The sequence below is a fragment of the Tetrao urogallus genome (assembly GCF_951394365.1).
Source record: "Tetrao urogallus genome assembly, chromosome: 11".
Classification (NCBI taxonomy): Eukaryota; Metazoa; Chordata; class Aves; order Galliformes; family Phasianidae; genus Tetrao; species Tetrao urogallus.
In genome coordinates this window covers 11,408,514-11,430,629 of record NC_136824.1, presented here as the reverse complement: position 1 = coordinate 11,430,629, position 22,116 = coordinate 11,408,514, and the positions used below count along the sequence as shown (strand labels likewise).

At 39.9% G+C, this 22,116-nt stretch overlaps 1 protein-coding gene across 2 annotated transcripts; it reads right to left on the bottom strand.

The window, feature by feature from the left end:
• Positions 1–4,348: 4,348 nt before the first annotated feature.
• LOC306950638 (tropomodulin-3-like) lies at positions 4,349–21,026 on the bottom strand (the record flags this gene model as incomplete). 2 transcript variants are annotated; one of them, XM_079540957.1, is made up of 9 exons in its annotated part: positions 4,349–4,383; positions 6,326–6,470; positions 6,807–6,950; positions 8,190–8,297; positions 9,499–9,629; positions 10,094–10,183; positions 10,790–10,912; positions 19,489–19,645; positions 20,901–21,026. In XM_079540957.1, 9 exons carry the CDS (start codon positions 21,024–21,026, stop codon positions 4,349–4,351), a joined length of 1,059 nt encoding a protein of 352 aa, XP_079397083.1. The 2 variants fall into 2 exon arrangements, with proteins under 2 accessions (XP_079397083.1, XP_079397082.1); XM_079540956.1 differs by lacking the exon at positions 4,349–4,383 and adding an exon at positions 5,114–5,169.
• Between the last annotated feature and the right edge of the window lie 1,090 nt (positions 21,027–22,116).

Genomic DNA, 22,116 nt, shown 5'->3' with positions numbered 1-22,116 from the left:
GGCGGCTGCACGCGCCGGCGCCGCGCAGTGACGCGATACGGAGCGCCGGGGGCTGCATCCGGGAGGGGGAGGAGGAGAGGGAGGAAGGGCTCCTCTGAGCTCCCGCCGCCCTCTTCCGCCTCCTCAGCGCCGCCCTCAGCTGCAGCGCGGAGCGAGGGATGCGCGCCCGTTGCGCGGCGCGCTGCCATCTTGCGAGGCGGGAGCTCGCAGCTAAGGGAGAAGTAACCTGCACACCACGACCCTCCCCCCAAAAAGCGCATTTTAATAGTTTTCGTACAACACTTGTGCGAAATATTTGATCTAAGGCCTGAGCAGCAGAGTTAGCTGGGAATACAGAAGTAAATCAGCACAGCGGTGTCAGTACGCTCAGCAGCAACACCGCACAAAGTCAGTACGGGGATGCACCAGCTCCCTTTGCCAGCTGCCTGGCCGCCTCGTGTCACATCAACTGCACGGCTCAGCTCGGCATCATCTGCAAATTTGCTGAGGGTGCACTCAATGCCATCGTCTGTGTTACTGACAAAGATGTTGAAGAGTGCTGGTCCCAGGACAGACGCCTGGGGGGCACCGCTCCTCACCAGCCTCCACCTGGACTCGGAGCTGCTGACCACAACCCTCTGCCAGCAACCATCCAGACGATTCTTTATCCACCAACTAGTCCAGCTTTCAAATCCATGTTTGTCCAATCTAGAAATAAAAGCATGGCACAGGACCATGTCAAAGCCCTTGCACAAGCCCACATAGATGACAGCAGTCACCTTCCCTATGTCCACCAGTGCTGTCACTCCATCCTAGAAGTCTGTCGGATTGGTCAGGCACAATCTGACCTTGGTAGAGCCGTGCTCTCAGATCGTTTCACCTTGTGCATGCCTTAATATCTTTTTCAGGCAGATCTGCTCCATCGTCTTCCCAGGAACAGACATGAGGCTCACCAACCTGTAGTTCCCCAGGTCCTCCTTTCTTAAAAGGATGTTTTCCTTTTTCCATTCATCTGGGACTTTGCCTGACAGACACAACTTTTCAAATAGGACGGAGAGTGGCTTAGCACCCACATCAGGTTATTCCTTCAAACCCTGGGATGCATGCCACTGGGCCCCCTAGACTTATACACATTCAGTCTCATGAAGCACTCTGGAACTTGCTCTGCTCTTAGAGGGGTGGGATTTCACTCCCCCATCTCCTGACTAGAGGTTCAGGGATACAAGAGGGATGGAAGCCTGACTGGCAGTGAAGATCATGAAGGTGTAGAGATGATGAGCATCTCTGGCATCTTCTGTCAAACAAGGCCAGCTACAGATATGTGAACCATATAGCAGAGCTCACGTAGAGAACAAGCAGAGATCCACAGACAGCTTAGTAGTGTACTATTATGTGCTATTTAAAAACAAGCAAAATTATACAATAGTTAATCAATCAAAAATTTTACTGCTTTACAGTCTGACAGCATATAGTGCTGATAAGCTAAAACACTCCATTCATATTTCCTCAATGGAAATTTAAATTGAATACATGCTCATTTATAGCCTACAAGCTGTAGAGATAATGAGGCTATTTTTTAAAAATACAACAGTATATAGATAATTGTTTTGGAATATAGTCTACATTTCCATGCTTATATTGGAGCCAATAGAATAAAAAATGTGTGGTTATTTGGCTTCTGCATTAAATGTGGAAAAGAATGTAGAAGAACAGTGCCACCTCTTTTGGAAAAAGACCTTGCGTTTATGGTAGCTAGTTATCAAAATAATACCACTTTCATGCTCAAAGTCATATACTACACTTGAAACCATTAAATCCCAACATCCAACTTCACTAAAGACTGTTTATGATTCTTAGCTACAGACTGAATTCTTTAATTTATTCCAAAATGGTTACATATACTGTAGGTACAAAAGTGTTGTAACTGTCTTAACTGTTCCATGGTCCATGCCAAACGTCTTTCAACAGTTGAGGGGAAGTTTTCTATGCTCACTGTCAGATACCTACCCTGAGAGGGCCAACAAACATTCTTAGCAGTCAACCAGTTAAGAAAGGTCCTCTACTATTGCCTATGACAGGACACCTAAGAATTACAATTTAGAAGCCTCTACCTTTGATTGGAATATTAACCATGAAGCAGCTAAACTTGATTCTATAAAGTAATAAAGAAGAGATTTCAGCTATAATTTCCATAATCCAGCCATTCATTTTTCTCCTTCATCTTCAAGTAGGACATAAGTGCATAGTCCTGTTTGATAGTACAAAATAAATTGTCACAGAATCACAACACGAGAACAGAATTCATGAACATGCAGCCCTTCAAGAAAAGAAGGAAAACATTACAGACTATTTTTTGACACAAAATTATTATGGTGCTTGGCAAATGAGAAGTTTTAGGCAACTGAGCACATTACAGGCTTTGACCATGTTTATACATCGCTCCTATCTGTGGAAAAAAACAACACGAAAACCACTTAACTTGTGAGTTTCTCCATACTATGTAAGCACTTCAAATTTAACATCTGGGAAGCTCCTGAAAATTCATAAAAGCCAAAACCAAAAGTAGCCTTTTTTTATTGCTAGTCAGATTACTGCTGGTTGCTTCAAACTTACACTCTGTAAAGTCTTTGGTTTTAATGGAATTGATTCCAACAGCTTTTCAGAGCACACATTTATTTGTAATTAGTCAATAAAAGGCCAATTTTGAAACAGGAAAAATATGTTCTTCCATAGTTATAAACCAGTTAAATATATCTTCATTGAAGGCACCATAGTTTTGAATGTGCTGTACAGTTGCAGTAAAATTAGAAGCCACCTGCAGAATAAAGTCTGTCTGAAATCCAAGACATCATTTGCAGGAAATTACAACACAGGCACAGTGTCAGAGGATTGCTCTATTAATTTTTATAGTACTTACAACGTGATGCAAAAAAAGTTTCAGTCCCATACATTTCCTCTATATAAAAAGCTCACCATATGATGATCTTCTGATGAAAATGGTTGTCAGTTGAGCTCTCATAAATATATTTGAGCTGTCCTTCAGAGTATTTTGTTAATTTATGGTCTCATGACAACATTAAGTAAGCTCGGTATGGTACAGTCCAAACAGGCCCACAGCAAAAAGCCCCTAGATTTTCATTAGTTCCAAGATGTATACTTTGATTATGTACAGAAATTTAAGTGATTCTTGTGTCCTTATTAGTTGGCATAGATACACAGCTTGGAATAAGTACTGTACTATGCAAATTTGACACTACACATTAGTTAATTTCTGGAAGTCGTAGTGTTTCAAACATCAAGCCTTTCGAGAAAGCGTTACTTCGTTGTTTCATGAAAACTTATACATTTATATGAAGCACTAACAATTTAATTCAGTAGCTTGTAAAAAAGGATTTTCTGTTTGCCAGAAACTTAGGACACTGATTTTTATAATTAAGGTTGTTTCTCCTGAACAAAATTAGGCAAATTTAACAAAAGCTTGTCCACTACTTCTAGAGAAATTCATACTGGTTATGCATGTAGATAAGAATTTTTAAACAAAAGCTATAAACTAAATGCTGATGAGCACATGATAGTCTTAAAGTGTCCAGTTTGGACACAGAGCAAGTTATAATTCTGGGACATTTTAAAAGACTTTTAGGACTTAAGCATAGTAAGAAAAAACCCACTTTGCATGGCTTTTACTTTTTCTTTTTTTTGCAAGGCTCCCACTTTTTTTTTTTTTTTTTTTTTTTCATTAGTCCCTCAGATCTCTTGGAAGACAAATCAATTTATTTTTGCCTGTTTTTAAGGGATGTCTACACTTAATCACAGTATCAAGAACAAATCAAAACAAAAAAAAATACAGTAAGACAATTGTGAAAGATTTCCCTTCAGTGCATATGAACAAGGATGAACAGCTCTAAACAATGAGTCCAACTATTGTGTGAAGAATCCATCACTAAAGCATTGTTCTGAAGAACATACATACCCTTCATGTAAATGAGCACCCCTAGATTTTCTAACATTTCAGTTGGGTCATTATATGCCCAGTGATCCTCAATGTCCCATTCTTTGACTACAGACAATTATACAATTGATTTGCGATTACATTTTTAGTAGAAAGCACAGCCAAGATCTTAAAATACAAAAAAGTTCTGTAAAAAAAACAAACAAAAACAATCAAAAACTGGATCTGTACATGGATTGGTGCGGTTATGAAAAATGTGACGCATACCAGCAGATTATTAATATAGCTTTGCTTTAAAAGGAATGGGGTTTCCAGTCTTTTCCCTTCTAACCCAGGTAAATGCAGTCCAAGATTGCCAAAGCCCACCGTGAGGAGCGTGCTTTGAAGACCCTTGAAATCTTCACACAGTTCTAGCAAGATCTACTGGCTGTCTCCTTCAACCCTTCTCTTGCGAACTGTAACAAAATAGAAGATGTATTTTAAAATATTATTGTTACTGTCCTACATATTTCTGCACCATTGGTATGTAGTATGGCTCCCTACTTTGCTGTACAAAGGCTCACGCAGCAATCTAAAGTAATCAACATTTAATATTAGCCACCATTACACAGGAACAGATTCAAATATTTCCTATGAGAATCATATAGGAAACAATCTTTTTACTTTAAGTAAGCAGATTTAACAAGTTAGTCTTTGTTTTTATTGCCACAGTTTGCTTGGCTTTGAAAGAAACAATGTAAAACTTTCAAGAATACCCAATAAGATTTACACGCATTCAAATTTGTACACACTCAAACAAAACTAAATTAAAAAACCCTTTGAGATGTTATGCTCAATAGCCTACAGCATTCCATTCATTAATAAAAATATTCAGTTGCCGTAAAATGCAAAAGCAACAAAGATCCATGCATAAAACCACCAACGCTCACATGCTGCTCTGGCTTCACGCAGGATTCACTGAATGCCTTCAAATTCTCCAGTCATGCAGTTAAAGGCAATATGCACATGGTTTCAGACAAAGAAGGAAGGGGAAGTAGGACAGCACAGTGTAGACAAAGGAGAAAGGTGCAGACTTTTATTTTCAATATAAAGAAGTCACATACAAAGACAACTGAAAGGCTGAGCATCTCGGTTTTCAGTGCTTGACACCCAAGTGGGCATTTAGAGTAACCTGTCTCTGTAGCTTCATGGCTGGAGAGGTGGAAAGGTATTTGCAGAAATTTTTACTCGGATACTCCAGACTAAGAAAGCAAGGAAAAACAGGCAAGATATCAATAGAAACATAGATTTCCAGCAGTTAAACACTAAAATGAGAACTAGCCGACAGAGAAGCCTTAAAGGACAGAGATATACAGAGTGACAAGAAAAAAAATTGGTTTGGAATTAATTTTGAGAAACGCTTACGTGTGTTTAAATGCCTTTCTTCTGTCTCTATTCTACCTGTTGCTCTTCCTCTCTTTCTTTCAGAGATGTTAGCCTCCACTTTAAACTTTACTACAAGGGAAGCAGATCAAGAAACCAAACTCTGGCTTCCTAGAAGCGTTCCCTGTTATTAGATCTCTTCCTGAATTCCTACTACTGCTACTGAACAGCCTGGCTCATTTTCACACCAAAGGGCTGTGTGATCCTTACTGCATCACAAAGCATCCAACCCAGCAAAGTTTAATGAAACGGAATTTTAAAATGCAATTCTATTTGAACATATTGACCTCCTTTTAACTTGTCATAGCTGAAAGCTCCCCATATTTGACACTGTTAGTAAGAGATTTCCATTCACATGCTATACTATCAACCAATTTTCTGTTGTTTTGTTTAGTTAGAGTTCTAATGTGAGCTCCAAACAACAAAACTAAATGCAGCAAATAAAGACACCACTGCTACCATCTACATTTAAGAGAGGCAGGGAAGGCACCAGGGCATTAATGGAGCTGTAAGGGAAGAGGTGACTATGCCAACTTCTGACAGTGCGTTCACCCCTCCCTGCTCAAGCATTCCAAATAAGACTGGGTGTGCTAGCACGGAGGAGGGCATCTCACACTAATAAATTCAAATACAGTCTTTAAAAAGGCCATTAGTCTTACCTGAATAAAACCACATAATCAAAGCTATTATTTTTCTTCCCTTGCCGCAACACATCTGGAATATGAATGTTCTTCCTGTTTCTGGACTATGCTAAAAATCCTGAACTCATGCATCTGGACATCTTACAACAACATAAACAGGGAACATCAAGAAGCAACAGAAGAATAAGAGTAAAAGCAAAGGAGAAACCTGAAACTGATTGACAATTTTTTTCCCATCCTGGTTATATCAAAGGAAAACCTGGAAAAACAAACAACTTTAAACGAATGTGTGCAGCACAAGTTTTAAGAGTTACTCTCGACTGACAGGTCTTACCCAAGTCATTGTTTTTTGTGATAGCAGCAGCTGCCCTGGCTCGAGGTCCCTGTTGTGTGAAATGGTATCCAAATTTAAGGATCTTGGTGTTTTCTTCAAGCATCTTGGCAATTTCTACTTCTGCAAGAGTACCCAGCTGCTGCCTCTATTTAAATGAAAAATACACAAAGACAGCAGAGCTTAGGTGTAGTCGTAAAGGAGAGATCAGGATACCTTCATCATATTAGTCAATAAATACCTTTTTTCTTTTAATTAATCGAAAAGGCACAAGCTCATTATCATATGTATGTGCATTTTAAAGCACAAAGAAGCACAGAAGTGCTTCTTGAAATGGATGCCTATGAAAATCTTAAACACACGTGGCATAAGATATTTAAAATATTTTTAAAAGGTTATCACAAGAAGCCTAGAAGTACTCAGTCAACAAGGACAGAGAGCATGTAAGCACTGATTTTAATTATGCTACCATAGTCTCACTTACCTGATTATCAATTTTGATCTCTGTCAGTGTTTCATTGTCTTTCAGTGCATCGACCAGTGCCAAAATTCCAACTCCGGTGATGAAGTTTGATTCTATGTTTAAACTTTTTAATTTTGTGTTTACTCTCAGCATATCTGCAAGAGCCTTTGAATGCAAGAAAGTACCATTAAACTTTTGAACTGTGCTACAGTACGTCACAGGACAAAGCAATGACCACTTCCACCAACTAGCTCAACAGGAGCAACATGTTCACAGATGCATAGTGTAACTTTGCAAGTATTCACCTCTTGAGACTGAAGAGAGTCTTCAACCAGGAATCATCTACATTCTCTTTTTAATAGTACTTAATCAAGAAAAGGCCTGTTTTACCCTTGTTACAAACTAAAAAGCTACGCAGAATATAAATTGTCTGAAATTAGCATATTGGACTAATTCCATTTTGTAAACTTTCACAGCACATAATGAGTAGTGCAAGCTGTAAGAAAGGCTCAAAGAAAAGGGGTGAAGCCAACTGAAAGGAGAATTAGATACGGTTAATTTGTAAACAGGAGATCTGACTTTCAAAATGCTTGTGTCTACAGATTTGGTAGGAAGCAAGAACAAAAAACACATAAAACAAAAAAGCACCAGACCCCAAAATCAACCCTCTACCTTCTTAATACAAATGTTTCTGTTCTGCTGAAAAGGAACTTTTTAATTCACCCAGGACAAAGCCTTCAAATGTTTATTTATTCACTTAACTGAATGCTCTAAACAATTGAAGCTAAAACAAGTGCAAAGGATTGTCCCAGCGCTATTTTCTTACTTCTTTATGTGCAAATAAATAAGGAACTACTTTTGATTCAGTACAGAAAATCAGGGCCAAATGATAAAGACTTTGGTTTCAATTTCTCAGACTAAATACTTTCATTGCCAATGCGTTGAGCCCATCTTTGGTTGCAAGATCAGAGAAATGGGTATTTTACAATTCTGTTCAACCAAAACTCAACTTAGTTGAAAAACGCGATGAGCACTTTCAGCCTCAAACATATTTCCTTTGAAGTTAATTTTGAGGATACTCCTAACTCACAGCATGCACATTATTAATTAAACAACTAGGAAAGAAAGAAAAACAGGAAGGAGGTTAGCAAAATGAAATTCCCACTCATCTCGTCATCTGACACATTGCTGTACAGTCATCAAGTAATTGTTTACCAACTTTGATACAGCAAAGGTTTGCCAAAGTAAGCATACAACACAGGGTAAAAGAAATTAATCATTTTCATATTAAAACTTATACATGTATGCACACACATACAGACAGAATTCTACTCTATCCCTTACTGCCATCTTTCCATCCAAACTTTCCTTGTATCCCCCAAAACACATTTGCACAATACTTACAACAGCAACAGGATCATTACTTCGGGTGGCTGCAAGGCTAAAATTCTTCACATGTGTGTTGGTTTCTAGAGCTTTTGCAAATTCTTTCAGCGTTGGAATTGGTATGTTCTTGAAATAAAAATAGCATTTCAGTCTCTTGAGATGCATAAGTTTAACCCCCACTCTCCACCCCCAAATTCTTCCATTGCCTTATTCTCTTCACAGCACAGCACACCATACTATTAACCATCGCTGATCTCCAGCAGTCTCACAGTACAGGCTTAGATGTACAGCAGAGCCACGTGCAAGGTGCAGTGGTTCTGAGTTGGTAATTCTATAAATTAAACTCACCTTTATTTAAATAATACCAATGCCACAATAGAATGGTTAAAGACATTTAGCTGTTGTGAAAATGTTACTGAGCTTACATGAATTCAATGCTCTTCTTCCTATCACTACCATACTGATTTCTCACACACAGGAAACCACTTAGGAGCTCTAAAGCAACAGAATTCCATCCTCTTTGTTAAGTTAAAAATAATCTCAGAAGTCACCAATTCACAGTTTGATGATTTTCACAAAGTAGTACCAAGCAACTGTAAAAGCAATAATTTTCGATAATTGATTACAGTCACAAGTCTCTTGGCTTATTGTAATAGCAGTTTTGTTCTGTTACCTTCTTAAATATTCTGGCCAGTACTTCATTGTCGTGCAATGTTCTTAAATAATGCGTTTCTTTTACTGCCTGCAGTAAGAACAGCAAATAGTCTAGGCTGCCAGTGAGACAGTGCAGAAAGCAGTGACAGGCGGCTGGTTGCAGCAAGTCAGTTGTGTTATAGTTCTGTTTTCTTACGGGTGTATATATATATATATACAAAAACGTTCAGTCACGTTGAAGAACAATTCTTAAGAGCTGATAATTGCTGACAGCCCTTCTGTACAAGAATCAGAAGAACATTAGGTACAAATACCATTTTGTTTGCAGTAGCAGTAATTGAGAGCACACTACTTCACAAAGCACAAAGGATTCAAAGCAGTTAACTCCGTGGTGCTGAACTGCTGGAACTGTCACCAGCTTGGCAGCAACTGAAACCTGGTTTGGTAGTAAGAAAATCTGAGACTTTTAGAGAATGTGTTTCGTAAAAGATACCAAGATGGCTTACTGCTTTATTTCAGGCCAGAAACTTGGAGCTAAAGCACACTGCAACATTTTGCGGGAAGGCTTCTATACTTAAAATAAGGCCATTGTGCCCACTCATAGTGCTGCACAGCTTTAAGTGTCTTCTGCCAAAAAAAGGCAGCATATCTACTGCACAATTCAGATAATTACCTTGATGTTATTTAGATTAACTTCAACAAGACGGGAATCGTTATCTTTAATCCTTTGCAGAGTCTCCTCCACATTTGTGGGATTTGGTGGTTCATCAAAAACAGGTAACATTTTTTCACCTTTTACTATATCTGAAAAGCAAGGGATACAATCGTAATCCAACAGTTGCATACATTCACTGTACATGTGATAAATATACAAAATATTTGCTGTATTTAAAGATCATTTCCTGAGTCTTCACATCTCTTCCTCACCCAAGAAGTATACCATCATCTCTGACTGTATTTTTATAAAGTTCAGCCCTCCTCCAATGTTCTCGCAGCCTTTCTCCTTTTCTTGAGCATGAGCTTTTCTCCAGAAAGCACAAAGGATTGAATAACAAACACACACGTTAAACCTAAAAGCAAAGGCACACAAATGCATTTCTGCGCCCGCTTCTATCTCTCCAAGAAGTGAATTAAGTGTAAATAGGTAATTCCACTCTCGCCAGAACTCAACTGGAAACATTACAAGCATGTACCTTATCAATTTACAATGTAACGTCCTATTAAAAATGCTAATAACGCGTTTATTTAGCACTTGTGTAAATACTTACTTGAAAAGCTGTCTTTGCCAACCCCATTACTGCTTCCTACAATATCACAGAACTGATTGTTTGTTATCAGGTTGGACATTCCCAGTATAGCTGTTAAAAGGGGGAAGAAAAAAAAAAAGCGAAGAACGATTTTAGTGTCCATGGCTAATTCAGCTTAGGGGCAGAGCTCCTTTAAATAATAATAACTGAAGTCCATCAAACACCAGATCACCAGTACAATAACCCACTGAATCTCTTAATTTAAAGAAAAGTAGAAGAACTTTTAATGTAACAGAAAAGACTTTTTAGTTCGCTTTCATGTCTTAGAAAGTTTCAACCTCACCAGGTTCAGGCATCATAGTTAAAAGTGCAGTTCAGCCAAACATTCTTGACTGCAGCTTTAGGAATATAAGCACATACCAACACATATGTATGGAAAAGCAGTGATGAACACTAAACAAAAAGCAGCCAGCTTGAAGAATGAAATGAAAGATTCTGAGTTTTAAAATCGGGAATCTTAAGCCAAAACATTCCTATATATTAGCACAGACCAACAAAGACGATATGCTGCAAACAGACTAGCATTTAATTTTACCTACGTGGTAGTTTCTACTACACTTCAGACAACAAATACCCTCTAACATTAATTGTACATCTCTATTTTCTAAACATGCAGCCCAGCTGTACTTTCAGAACAAAGGGACCCACAGCACTAACCTGCGAGGTCACACAGCTCTGTGTCTGTGGCACTTGTCAAGGCTTCCTCCAGTTCTGGATCAAGAGCAATTTTTTCTTCTGCATAAGACTGGGCAGGCTTCTGCTTCGGGATAAATATTTTCCCTAGAGTAAAGGAAGTGAAAAGTTTTATATTACTTTGCATCACGTAGCTGCTTATCTTTAAACTTCTCTGTTCATAAGGGATGCATACAACATTTCAGAAATCCTAAGACAGTATGGGCAACAAAGGAATGAGATCTCTTCTATTTGCTCTTGAAAGTCAGAGATGAGAAAAGGGCAAAAACAGGAACATAACATTATCCAAGATTCCAGCTTTTCAGGAGCCTGTATCAGGACTCCAATCTTACTTGTTTCTTCTGAGTATCGGGGTAAAATATAAGTCTGCATCAAACATTTTAAACAATGTATTTTTAAATAAAGTGCCTGCAAATAAAATTCAGTATTACTGGAAAACAAGGACAGATACACTGAAATGCATGAAATGAAAAAGGGACCCAGGCAGAGCTGCAATTTGAGTATTTCTGAGAAATAAGTTCTCTCAGCATCATCTTAAATCCCAGAACTGAATATTCACTGCAGTTTTATATCATATACCGTATTTCTGGTTTCAGATGTCAACTTAAACTTGAATTTAAAAAAAATGAAACGCCTGAGATGCTTAAGAAAAGAATGGTTTGAGAACAGCAGAAAACATGATAATTTATCTCTGGCACACACTGCCAAAGACAATTTTCAAAAATGATGCTTAGAAACAAGGAAGGTCACTGAAGATTCAGTGAGAAAAAGGAGCAGTGACAACTGCGTCACACCCACCTTTTAGCCACTACAGACAGGAAAAGGGAAAACTGGTTTTAGGGTAAATGCATTACAAATGGAGGTGTAAGTAGTTAGCATAATTCCTGCAACACATCTTTGGTCAAAAAGCTAGGGCAAAAAAATAAAAAATAAAAAATAAAAATCAGAAAACCAAGTTATTAGAATAACTATTCTGTAAATGGAACTGACACATTCAATGGGTGCTTTCCACAACTAGAAAACTTTAATCTTAATAGCTATTCAAAATTTTTGCGTATTGTTAAAGACCAAGAAAAGTCAGTATATTTATCAGATGCATACTGGTCTAATAGCTTTGATCTACAACTGCATCTGATTAAAGACAAGCATGATCCACCTTGGCTGTCACCATCTGCACATGTTCACTAGTGTTCAGCCTCCCTGCCTGGGCCACCAGAAGCCAGAGCTGCGGGTCACAGCTTCCAGCAGCACTTAACTGCTCCTGGGGGTGGAAGGTGGTGTCCATAATCCAAGATTTCTCAGTTGACTCAGGAACCCACCCTTCCATACCCACAATAAGGCCTTTCCACGCCTCCCACGGAGCGCACCAGCTCACCCCCACCCAGCAGCAGGCCAGCTGGGCAGGAGCCAGGAGCAGACTAGTTTGCTCCTTGTACATACACAAGTGTATCTTGTTACATGTTTGGACTAAAACTAACTTTAGCGTTTCTAAATGCCTCCCAGTGACAAGATGCTGTAAAGGAATCTTCCAATTTACATTCTGGGGAAATTCTGACAAATTAGTGCTTTGGTTTCATCATTTCTGGAGACAAACACTGGCACCTTATCACCCATCCACCTTTCCTCTCTCTCCACATCCCCACCCTACATTACAATTGTTTGTGGTTCATTTTCTTTTTAAAGGAACTTCAGCATCACCACTAGCATAGAACACAATTTGAACTCTTCACAACAGTCTGATGACAAAGACTTGTTGCTAGCAACACAATATTGTTGTTCCTGGGTTGCTATCACTTTGGAAAGCTGTAAGTTTAGAAGCAAAAAATAAATCACCTTATATAACTGTTCTGACTACAAACAGGAGCTGAAAGCAGCTGACATACATTGCCACAGCTCAGTTTTGATGGAGAGCGCTAAAGGAAGCTTGTGGCAATTCAAGATAAATAGAGAACCTTCATAAATGGCAGGTGTGAGCAATAAGTGCATTGGACTACTCTGATACACCTGACACAGTACATCTTCTACTCCCATTTCAGTATATCAGTATCACCTTCCAGGACAGGAATAATCTTCAACTTAAACTGGAATTTTTAAAAGAGATAAGAGAACATGTGACAAGGCTTCCATCAACCTCTGAAGCACTTTGAACAGCATGCACACTGCCTAAAGCCTTTCATCATCTGCATTTGTGTTGTTTTTCCTCAGTAACACGGAATAGCAAAAAAGTGAAGCTGGCAGAGCATGAGGAGGAAGAAAGGGAAATAGTGAGACTGAGCGCCTGAGCCTCCATCACACCACCTGCCTTGCAGCATCAGTGCATCTCATACTTTTCTCCATAGTAAGCTGGCTTCTTCTGTGAACTCCATGTGAATTCTGTTTAGAAATACAAAAACCTCCAGAGCATGTGAAGAATTCTTGGCCCTCTCAGTTGTGTAATTTAATAACCAGTTTTGTACAAAAATAAAAACCTATGCTTGTAAAAAAAAGAATTAAAAAAAAAAGAAAAATCTTACAAGAATTAAAATGAAATTCTGTCTATTCTGAGATGACCAATGCTACAAATTTTGCTGTTAAAATTTCTCGTTTGCTTTCCAGATGAGAAAATGCATGAATCATAGAATCACCAAGGTTGGAAAAGACCCACAGGATCACCCAGTCCAACCATCCACCCTTCACCAACAGCTCTCACTAAACCACATCCCTCAACACAACATCCAAGCGTTCCCTGGACACCTCCAGGGTCGGTGACTCCACCACCTCCCTGGGCAGCCCATTCCAGTGCCTAAGAAGACCTGTCAAAAATACCAGGTACAGACTTGTAGCAACAAGTGTCCATACAGCATTCTAAGAAAGCATTTTGTAGAACGTTTTTCCAACCCGAGACTTCCTATGACTTTGCAAAAAGCACTGAATGACATTTTCTGCTCCTGGAGATACCTCTTGTGATTATTTCAAGTACATTAAAATTGAAGATTCTCAAGTTTTCAAAATTTCTGCTTTCAACACACACCTTGCAGCGCAGCGTAAGCATCTGAAGAGTAGGTGCTTTGGCAGCCTTGTGGGATCTCCCCCAGCCTTAACATTAGCTCTTGAAAAAGCCTTCTGCTGTTTCTTTCAGGAAGACACCCAGGAAGGAACACAGCCTTCTATCTGCAGATCCATAGTTATGTTTTAGTTCCACTGACACTCCGCCCTGCCACTGAACAGTCCAAACCAGAGAAGTTTCACAGTCCTTTTTGCCTTCTGAAATCCATTCAGCTACTGATTCTTATTCCCCACCACAAGCAGTGGTGCAGCAAGCAGGGGATGGGAGAAGCTCAATGAAAAGCGACTTCCTAAATGCTGTGGTTTCTAAAACCAACTTCACTTTAACCTAGCTCACTTCCCTGTCTAGCTCATCACACAGCACCCACAACAAAAGAGAACTACTTCTGACATTAACTTAATTCTTAAGTTCACAGGTTAGGACCTTCAGATTCTAAGCATTTGCATCCTGAAAAAATAAGACTAAATTTACCCATACATTCCTGGCTCTTGGGACAACCTTAAAAAAAAAGTTTCTCTTAAAGCCAAAATGTTAAAAGCCGCTCCCTTCCAGAAGTACAAATTACAGCCAACTCCAGGCACACGAACTGGGTCAGGAACAGTTTTTGTTATAAACCAGGTCACACCCTTGTGTATACAATCTCTCATTCACTCGCCCTAGCCCAGAGTTCAGAGATTCACAGCATGTACATGAGAGCAAGTCCTTCCCAGCTTCTAGCAATCAGCAAATACTTCAAAAAAAAAGAGACCTCTGCACCTCTGGGGACGATGATCTAACTCAAAGCCTGCTGCCAAGGCAGCCTGGAGATTTCCTTCCCCCATCCCCTCCCCTGCCTTTTTTTGTTTTGCTTTGTTTTATAATACACATCTGCACAGTGTATACGATGAGCAGCTTCCTTGGTTTTCAGGTGGAACATTTCCAAATAGCACAAAGAAACACGGTGTCCTCCTTGCTCTTCAGCCAACAAGGACACCACAAAGATTAAACAACACAGCACAAAAAAGGCAAATGTCAGACATGTCCATATGATCTCTGTAATTATTAAATATTCAGGTGTTTCATGGCTTTAGCTAACACCTTAAACAATCCACATATTGGGATTAAGTCAAGCCTTTCTTTACAACAGAATGAACTTGCAGTTCCAATTACACAGCAGCACATCCCACCAACGGCAGGAGAGCAGAACGGTGTGTGTTGAAGCACATGAGACATTGCACACATACCCAAGGTGGGATGGAGGGCCTTGCAGAGTGTTCAGGAGTGCTCAGCACAGCCATGAATTCACCATAGCCAGCACAATTCCCCCACATCCCACAGCCCAGGAGGCACCCATTGACCACGAGCAGCAGGCCAGAACAAAGCCCCACATCAGTTTTGCAGCCCTCTGATGAGGAAAAGGAACCAAGCGCCACCTGAGGAAACCTCCTGTCATCAGTGGCTTCATGAAGGGTGCACAACATCTAACTATGTATCCTACGTACTTTGCATTCACTAAACATTCACTTGTACAGAGGTTGTTACGATCCACAACTCAATCACCAGTTCTTACCACACAATAGCCTCATGTTCATCAACTTGCTTACAAGTCTAAGTAAACACTAATCTTTTTGTAATTCAGCTTAGAAGAGCTGTGTTCCTTGGTGCCTTACTGAGGAAACAGCACTGTTATCCATTATTTGCCTACAGAACACGTGGCTGTGAATTAGAACACTGTCATGCATTAAGGCTGGTATATCACATGCTATTTTGTTCACTCGTATGGTGAACATCAATTCGACAAGTTGTTTCTTCAAAGCTCCTACAAGATATTAGCTTCATTTCACAACATGTGACACATTTCCTTTAAAGACTAGTGATTGAAAGGCAAATGGGGGAAGCAGCACCCCAAATTCAAATATGACCGAGCAGCACAAATCAGCCAGGCAGGTCAGCGCCAAAATAGCTCTCACCATGTGAGAGTGTCAACCTAACAATGATTTCTGGGCAATAGAGCAGAGGGAAAAAAAAGCTGAAGTCACACAAAAAGCAAACCTATGCAGAACAAATACAGCCTGGCAGGAACGCTGGGGGAAAGCTGGAAGAGAAAAATGAGATGAGAAGAGGGCAAAGCCTAGAAGTACAAAGCTTGATTTATTTAATACTTTGCTAATGCCTTACACTGCACAGCTGAAAGTACATTACAAATGTCAGATACGCTTCTGCTTCATATCAATTGCAATAATTCTCACATTTTACTGTTTATAGAAACATGGAACCCGGGTGAGCAGAGAGGAAAGCATGGACAGGGCACCAGTGCCCAGAGCTGAAGCCTCCCTCCTCTGTTGGGATGGGGCATCCTGCTCACTGCAGCATGCCTTGGGAAATCCTTCTGGCATGTTCATGGACACATACTGAGACAAAGCCAGTTCTGTTTAAATTATTACCCCACTGGTTTCATGAATCTCTTGCCTGAATTATTTGTCAGGCAACAATGGTTCACTGTATGGTTCAACACTTAATTGGAATGGAATGTGACTGAAGTCATTACATCTTGTTTAAAAACAAAGCATGTTTTAAAGGATGCATCTAGAAACCAAGCCAGGAACTGAAAAAAATAAAATATAACAATTTAGGGATTGTTAAGTGTCACATTCATTTAGCACTGTTCACCTCACTATATCAGGGTACTTTATGTGATTTTGCATCTTCCACATCTCACAGCACAGCAAAAAAAAGAATAGTTAAAATCTGGAGAATTCACAGCACCTAGCAGTGAAAAAGATCAACACTGCTTTAACAATATGTTAACTCAAAATGAATTAGAACAACTGGAAGAGAAGATTTTCATTTGCACAGCAGTAGGGAAACAAGGTCACCAAGGGTGGTAACACCCAGGGTGAGCAGCTCTGATAAACCTGCAAGTGCAGTCACCATGATGGACATTGGTTCTACTGACAGAGAAAGGAGGACAGATTCCTCCTTTCTTACTCCATAGAAGGGGTAATTAGACTAAATGAGACCAGTGGGAACATCCAGGTATGCACAATTACGATAGTGAACCCTGACTTACAAAAATGGCACCAAGAAAATAGCTACAACTCCCTGAGATCCTTTAGATCTCAAGATTAGAGTTGTTAATTTTCTTCTTCTGAATTAGCAGCATAACCAAGCAAAATGCTCCATCCGCCCCATTCCATGACTTGCTAGCTGCATTTATCTAGTCATACAGAATAGTTATCAGCCAGCCCTTTTTTTTTCCCTCCTCTTAAAATTAAATCATGGTGGTTGTTTTTTGTTTTCTTTTTTTTTTAATCCATAGAGAGTCCTAATCAAGTTTCACTCTACTCCTTTTCCAGTTTTCACATCTTGATGAGAAATCACGATCTCCATATTTAACAGATTAAGTGATACAGGATTGCTGTTTCTGCACAAACCTGACATGAACACAGCAGCAAGTCAGCAAGTCACAACTGAACTACAGAATTTTCAAGAGCGGCAAAGATTATCCCTCACCTACTCTGTAGTGCAGTCAGCCTTCTTCCCTTTCCTCCCTCTTGCCTCTCATTTAATAGGGGCATGAATTTCCACACTGAACACATTTTTTCAGTTTGGATGAAAGCAAGCTACATTTCATTTTCAATGTCATTTTCTTCCTTCATGGTATTAAAAAAAAAAAAAAAAAAAAAAAAAAGAGTAGGAAGTTACTATAATAAATCCTCTTCAAAAGATACGGGAAATTTTATTAACTAAATTTGCATGTCATATTGCAACATTCAGACTGCTGTTTAGTAATACTTTATTACATAAAGGAAGTGACATTTGAGTTTTCTTAACCAAGATGTGTACAGCCGGACCCTTCTATTTTCCTACGCAGTTCTCACAGATTTTATCAACCAAAACAAGTAGTTCTGCTGCATGCATGTATACATAAGCAGGCATGAAAGAACCACCAAGTGCAATGAAGTACTAGTACATCTTGATGGGAAAAGAAGCATATGTGCAAAACAACAAAGTGCTCATTAGAGGAAATCCTCTCTGGCCACCCTTCGTCCTGAAGGGGCTGCAAGGGATTGCCAAACACCAGAGGCAATGTCACACTTGGACTCTCCCATCAGACAATTACGCTGTCTGCAGCACACACCAGCAGATCTGCCAGGCAAGAAGCAGGCTGGGGAGGAAAACACAGGAGCACAGGCACTGCTCACTGAGGCAGCAGCGCAGAGAGGACCAAAATGACAGGTGCTTTCCTCTGCCCTCTCCACCCAGTGCTACCCAGCATCATCCTTTACTTGGGTACTTGCACAGATGCAGTCAGGAAACTCCTCCATCAGCAACCAAGTGCCACAGCTCTATTTCAACAACAAAAAAAGTGTTAAGCTATACAGCAGAATCATAGAATGGCCTGGGTTGAAAAGGACCACAACGATCATCTAGTTTCAACCCCCTGCTACATGCAGGATCACCAACCAGCAGACCAGGCTGCCCAGAGCCACATCCAGCCTGGCCTTGAATGCCTCCAGGGATGGGGCATCCACAGCCTCCTTGGGCAACCTGTTCCAGTGCCTCACCACCCTGTGCTATAAAGTAACAACCTCTGTAATCCTTCAGGAAAGAGACTGATGTTGAACAATAGCTACAGCTATGTGCACAGACAGACAAAATGCAAACAGCTCCACAAAAAATACCACTGAATTTACTGCGCAAGTACAATCATGTATACAAATTCAGTAATGAAGGAAGACTCAATTATCAAATAAGCAATGATTCACAACAGAAATCCACAGAACTACAGGGTTTGGTAGCAAACCCTTAAGAAAAGAGGAACAGTTCTTAAGAGAGGAGCCTGTTCATCTTGAGCAGTCAGAACACATTTTATAAGGCAGCTTTGTAAATCCTTACTGCAACAGACCTGCCATGGTGCTGGGGAGCCTTCAGACAAGCTAGGACTCAGGAGCAGCACACAAACACTGGTGACAGCTAAAATCCTAGAAACCAAAATATTTAGAATCCCAGGCTTTTATGATGCATCTATTCTACCAGGTCTGTGTTTCCACAGTTTTTACATCATAAGCCACAGCTAGATTTCAAGGCTTCTTGCAATGTTAAGTATATAATTAACCAATAATAACCATGCAATCTTATTAAAATCTTTCACTAACGATACCAGAAATGCAACATGATTGCTTACACCACTAGCTCAAAAATGCTGTAGGCCAATAATGCCAGACATTACTGGGCATCTTCCACGACACATCATTGTACTGCTCTGTTTCAAATTCAGTCTTAGAAATATCACTGTCTGTCCTCAGAACCACGGGGCATACGCTAGAGGCACAACAGCATTTGTTACTATTGACACAAATCTGGGGGTAGCTCTCATTTGGAACGTGCCACCCCCATCAGAACTTGACAACCGTTGGTAAAATCTTTTGAATTTGATTTTTTTCCTGCAAATGTGCAAATGGTACATCAGGCCCAGTGCCACATGAGGCTGGAACAGGAAGCACCCTGCCTCTGCACAAAGGCAGTCTGCAGGTTACAAAGCAGTCGAGCTGCCACTAAACTTTGGTTCAGAATAGCTCAGGCCAGCCCACTTCACAAATTTCCTAACCACCCACACAGGCAATGGTGTCCTTACCTTTCTTTTCTTTTGTAAAAGGCACATAGTCTTCCCTGTCTTTGTGCTCAAGAGCTTCCTTCTCCAAAAATGCAAGGAGCCGTTCCCTGTCAAAAGGACCCGAGGCCTTTTTAGCAGTCTGGTCCTTCTGTCGGAAGCCTGCAGGCAGAAGCGCATTCTGCAAAACAAAATGGAGCAAATAAACACAGCTTAAAAAGTCTGCGTGAACCTGCTCAGATTCCTCTCCTTCTTTCTCCTCCTCTTGCTCAACGTTCAAGCCCAACATCCTTATGTACAATAGCACCTAGCACAAAGCTTGCTAGTTATTTAGTATTTCTTCCCTGGAATGAGCACTGTTTAACTGAAGAACAAATAAACTCCTGCTATTCAGTTTTAGACAATCAGTAAGCAGTCCTCTTCCTCCACCACTAATTTCCCTGTGCTTAAGACAACTGTCCATGCTGCTCTCTGTTAACAACACCAAGTATTTCTACTTTTGGCCTGATTCAAGTTGCTGGTTTTTTTTCCACTGTTTTGCTTTTTTTTTTCTTGCTATATCAACATACTTTGGCTAAAGAAAAAAAGGATATGCAAACAGAAATTCAGACTCATGAAAAGGCAGTCAATCCCTTTTGCCAGTTCTCCTCTATTTAAATGTCAATAAGCCAAATTAAATTAGAATATCAGGAATACTTTTCTGTACAACAAAACAAATAATCATAAAATTCTTAAGCAATCCCTGAATATCAAGTTGAAAGTTTATGCTAACGAAAACAAGAACAGAGAGAATCAGGACGTGGAAACTCTGGTCTTGGATTGAGACTCTATCTGCAGGACCTGTACAGGACATCACTCAGCTCTTCATAATAGAAGGCTAAAATATTCTTTAACATCCCATGCTGACAACTGTCCAGGTGTTGAGAAAATTTTTGCCCCCTCTTTGCAAACTCAGCAAGGTACAAGAATGGGAACAGTCATGCTGCTAGACACAAGATGAGGAATCTTTGGAAGAGTTTAGTGCTTTCCCTCTCCCATCCAACAGTAGAAGTAACAAAATAGAAATGTATGCAAAGGGCTGTTTACCATCCAGCATCGGAAACAGGAAAGTTTAACAGGCCTTTCTAATAAATTCTTTCAAGATCACTTAAGAGCCACTTTTCCTGTATAAATAAATCCCACACAGCTTCTCCTAACAAACCCCTGTTTTATTTTCCTCTACTGTGGTTGTACTCACATTGCAAACAGGAAACAACCCTGTTGGGACATTATATACACATATGTATCCGTAAATAAGACTGCTAACAGATAAGGAAAAAATTCCATCCAAGACAATACTAACTACAAGCTGAGTTCAAGTAAAAGAAAGCCTCAAGTTTCTGCACACTAATTTATGAACTAACGAAAAGAAATAACTTCTCTCTGCTAATGCCTACCTCAGGGTCAAGATCATCCAAAACTGTTTCCAGCTGTTTCAGTTCTTCTTCTGACAGCTTGCCGAGAATGTCATCCTCATCAAGATCTTTGTACTTGTCCAAGTCTTTTCGAAATGGGAGTGTCATGACTTGGGCAGTAGCAAGTTGCTCAAATGCTTCAGAACCTGAGTCTTACTCTTAACCAGATCTATAAAGGAAGAAAAGATTTTGAAATAAATAGCCATAATTAAGGTAAATATCCCAACTAAAAAGCATATTCAGCTTGTAAATGCATTTCTGAAAGAGAAGTTGTTAATCCCTTATTCATATTGATCTGCTGCTCTATGAAAGACACAGAGTGCTTGGAAGTCTTGCTTCTTCCCTGAGCAGAATCCCACTCTGCAATGCCTTCTTCTCCCATCACATCAACAGCTAAAACAACAACACAGAAGCAAGCTAAACATATTTTAAGATCCACATCCGTACCTAATTCTCTTGAGAACTCCAAAGCTGTATTTCCCAAAGAGCAGGGCAGGACGTGGGGTGGAAGAAGACAACAGTTATACTCCGATTAATAAGCCCAGCTTAATGCCACCAGTTTTTACAGGTACTCAGTCAAGAGAGCAGCTAAGATGTTTCATACTTGCTGCTGCTGTTTGAAGCCAGTAAAGGAGTACGTCAATACAAACAAGATATTTGGTTATTAGTGACTCACATCCTTGCCTATTACTTACAAGGGAAGCAGAGGATGTTTATTAATTATATCACTGGAACTGAAGTACCCTTCTGTTCCGTCAGATGAAAATTAAAGCACCTTGATGCAAAGCTTAGGGAACACAATGTCTGTGTAACAGTCCACTCAGTCCCACTAGCGAAAGGACATAACAGGCTGTGTAATTGCTCCCTATATTACATCTGGAAGAAATCTGGGTCCTTCTGCAGTACTTCTTACATCCTAAGAAAACACAGGCAACCTTTGATCTAAACGCTTGAGCATTTGACTAGGAACAAAATGTACAGTTAATCACAGTGATCTTTAAGCAGACAACCTATTTTTCTCTTATTTTCTCCAAGAAGTTCCAGGATTCCGCTGTTGCTCTGCAAAATTCTTGCTTCGAGTTGAACATGCAGGCACACACACAAAAAGGGAAACTTGAATGACTCCCTGTGAACAACAGCATCCTTAATGCATTTGGGAGCTAAAGCAAAATCCATACATTTTAGCTAATGAGCATCT